The sequence below is a fragment of the Spinacia oleracea genome, chromosome 4 (genome assembly GCF_020520425.1).
Source record: "Spinacia oleracea cultivar Varoflay chromosome 4, BTI_SOV_V1, whole genome shotgun sequence".
In the NCBI taxonomy this organism is placed as follows: domain Eukaryota; kingdom Viridiplantae; phylum Streptophyta; class Magnoliopsida; order Caryophyllales; family Amaranthaceae; genus Spinacia; species Spinacia oleracea.
The window spans coordinates 63060053-63063549 of NC_079490.1; the positions used below are offsets into that span (position 1 = coordinate 63060053).

At 45.4% G+C, this 3497-nt stretch overlaps 1 protein-coding gene across 1 annotated transcript; it reads left to right on the forward strand.

The window, feature by feature from the left end:
* The first annotated feature begins 282 nt into the window (after positions 1 to 282).
* On the forward strand, positions 283 to 2592 carry LOC130471583 (uncharacterized). Its single transcript, XM_056841793.1, has 3 exons — positions 283 to 546; positions 1237 to 1716; positions 1813 to 2592. Exons 1-3 carry the CDS (start codon positions 283 to 285, stop codon positions 2590 to 2592), a joined length of 1524 nt encoding a protein of 507 aa, XP_056697771.1.
* The last annotated feature ends 905 nt before the right edge of the window (positions 2593 to 3497 follow it).

Sequence of the window (3497 nt, forward strand, 5' to 3'; positions counted from 1 at the left end):
AAGGAGGTCAAGCCCAACTCACTCCGCACTTGGAACGAGGTGACTAGTGCATTCTTGCACAAGTTTTACTTGCATGGGAAGACGGCGGAAATTCGCCACAAGATCCAATCCTTTGAGCAAAGGCGAGATGAGTCACTCTTCGAGGCTTGGGATCGCTTTAAAGAGTACAAAAGGGAATGCCCCCATCACGGGATTCCTAAATGGTTGTTGCTTCAAAGATTCTACTTGGGGTTGAGCCCGAGCTCAAAGACAAGCCTTGATGCGGGCGCGGGAGGCCCTATCATGAACAAAACTGAAGACCAAATTGAGGAGATCATTGAGGATGTGGTCCAAAATTATCAATCATGGCACGTAGGTGCAAGGGACTATGATGGTAAGGGAAAGAATGATGATGGCAAAGGTTCGGTGTATGCCTTAGAGCAAGCACGGATGATAGAGAAGCTTACTTCGCGCTTGGAGAAGCTCGAGAACACACCAAGCCAGCCGCCATCACCTTCTACAATCCCACCTCCTTCGGCCACTCTTCTCAATAAGGAGAAGGGCAAGGTTAGTTCTTATGATACAATGCCTCCAGGCACCTCCTTTTGCGAAAATTGCCAAGACTATAGTCATTCCCCCAATACATGCCCCTTAGTTCATAACTTGTCATTTGTGGATTATGGCCATTCATATGAAGGTGATTTTGATGTAGAGTATGCTAATGCCGTAAATGAGAGGTCTAGGAATGATAACCCTAGCAATCCAAATTTTGCTAGGCAACCTAGAGGGCCCTCTATGTATGGTTCCCACCAAGGCTATGGCCAAGGAAGTGGGTATGATAGCCAAAATCGAGGTGGCTATAGAGCACAAGGCTATCAAAGCCAAGCGCCCTATGGTCAACCTCAAGGTTTTGGCAATCAAGGCCAATACAACCAAGGTAGTTACAATCCCAACCATCAAGGTGGAGGGGGTTATAACTACTCTTATGGGCAGTTTAGGGGTGCCTCAAGTGGGGGTTATCCTTTGAACTCGGGAGGTCCTTATGGTGCATCTCAATTGCCACCTCCCGGATTCAATGGACCGAGGACCTTTGGCAATCAATATCAATCAAACCCTAGTGGATATGGCTTTTCACCTCCACCACTCCCGCCTCTCAAGTCCAATCTTGAGGCTCTCATGGAGTCGTTTGTGGGGGCGCAAGCCAAAAAGAATGTCGAGTTTGAGGATGGATTCAAACAATCCAACACTCAATTGAAGATGATTGAAAACGAATTAGCTCAACTTGCTAATACCATTAGTGAACATCATGCGCATGCTAGTCTCCCACCCCAAAGTCATGCTCCAAAGCAAGTGAATGCCATAATCACAAGGACTGGGAGGGTTTTAGATGATGTTCCTAGAGCTAATAAGGTTTCTAAGCCCAATGGGAAGGATCAAGAGGGAGTCATTGAGTCTAGTGACAATGATATGATAGAAGAGGAGCCTCCCATCAATGATGAAGGAGAAACTCCTATACAAAAGGAGGCAACTCTCCTACCTCTCCCCACTCCTAAACTTCCCTATCCCCAAAGATTCATAAGGCACAAGTTAGATGTGCAATTCTCGAAATTTCTTGATGTTCTTCGAAAATTCCACATCACTCTCCCCTTTACGGACGCGTTAAAACAAATGCCTACCTACTCAAGGTTTCTCAAAGAAATCTTGAGTGGAAAGCGGGATTGCGACGTAAAGGAGACGGTGAACCTCACCGAGAATTGTAGTGCTATCATCCTTAACCAAATGCCACCCAAACTCAAAGACCCGGGTAGTTTTTCTATCCCTTGTGCTATTAAGGAGCTTGAAATAAGCAATGCCTTGTGTGATTTGGGTTCTAGCGTTAGCCTAATGCCTTATTCGATATTCGCCAAGCTCGAAGTTGGTTATCTTTCCCCAACCAACATTACATTGCAACTTGCCGACCGTTCGGTCAAGTACCCTATTGGTAAGGTTGAGGATGTCCCCTTGAGAGTTGGTGGATTGGTGATCCCCGTCGATTTTATAGTCCTAGACATAGATGAAGATATGCATGTCCCTATTATTCTAGGCCACCCATTTTTGGCTACGGCGGGAGCCATAATTGATGTCAAGCAAGGAAACATTACTTTGAAAGTTGGGAAGGATAGTTTGTTTTTTGACTTGAATAAGGCCATGCATTATCCTAGTTCCACTAATGAGAAATGTTTCTTGTTGGACTCTTTTGATCCCATAGTGAATGACATGCATGAGCACTTCCTCACCACTAATAATCCACTTGGGCTTGTTCTTTTGAATAGACATGGCTTAGATAATCTAAAGATTGAAGTGGCTAAATACGAGAAGCTCTTGGATGCCTCACCACCTTGCGCTCAACCCGAACAATGCATGCTTGTGTTTGATGGGAAAGAAGCTTTGGATGAAGCCCGAATTGGTAAGGAAGCTCCCAAGGTAGATCTAAAACCTCTACATTCGAGCTTGAGGTACGTATTTCTCGGTCCCAACTCTTCTTATCCCGTGATTGTCAATTCCTCTTTAGATGACGAGCAAGTGCTCAAGCTCACTCATGTCTTGAAACGTCATCAAAGGGCTTTGGGCTAAACCATTGGTGACTTGAAAGGTGTTAGCCCAACCCTTTGCATGCATCACATAGAGCTTGAGGACAATGCCGTCCTGCATCGTGAGAGGCAAAGAAAACTTAATCCACCTATGGGAGAGGTGGTTAAGAAGGAAATAATGAAGCTTTTGACGGCCGGGATTATCTATCCGATTTCTAATAGTCGATGGGTATCCCCGGTCCATGTGGTCCCAAAAAAAGGTGGGATGACGGTAGTCAAGAATTCACATGGAGAGCTCATTTCCACCCGGACGGTAACCGGGTGGCGCATGTGTATTGACTATCGCCAACTCAATCTTTCCACTAAGAAGGACCACTTTCCTCTACCATTTATTGATCAAATGCTTGAGCGTCTGACCAAACACAAGTATTTTAGTTTTCTTGATGGTTATTCCGGGTTCTTTCAAATCCCCATAAACCCGGAAGACCAAGAGAAAACTATATTTACTTGCCCTTATGGGACTTTTGCTTATAGGAGGATGCCATTCGGGCTTTGCAATGCCCCCGCGACATTCCAAAGGTGTATGATGAGCATTTTCGGTGATATGTTCGAAGAAGAGATGGAGGTGTTCATGGATGACTTTTCGGTGGGAGGATCCACATATGATGAATGTCTCATCAATCTTGGGAAGTGCCTTGCGAGGTGTGAAAAAGTCAACTTGGTGCTCAATTGGGAAAACTGCCACTTCATGGTGGAGGAAGGAATTGTTCTAGGGCATAAGGTCTCTCACCATGGGATCGAGGTAGATAGAGTGAAAATTGAAGTCATAGAGAAGTTGCCTCCCCCGGTGAATGTTAAGGGGATCCGGTCCTTTCTTGGGCATGCCGGATTCTATAGGAGATTCATTAAGGACTTTTCCTTGATTGCTCGACCTCTCACTAACCTCCT

What these genes read in the sequence shown, in the direction of transcription:
- LOC130471583 (XM_056841793.1), top strand. Translation starts at nt 283, where the DNA reads ATGAACAAAACTGAAGACCAAATTGAGGAGATCATTGAGGATGTGGTC. An exon ending in TCAATAAGGAGAAGGGCAAG is followed by an intron (nt 547 to 1,236) that starts GTTAGTTCTTAT and finishes ACTCAATTGAAG; the next exon opens with ATGATTGAAAACGAATTAGC. An exon ending in ATTGCGACGTAAAGGAGACG is followed by an intron (nt 1,717 to 1,812) that starts GTGAACCTCACC and finishes TGTGCTATTAAG; the next exon opens with GAGCTTGAAATAAGCAATGC.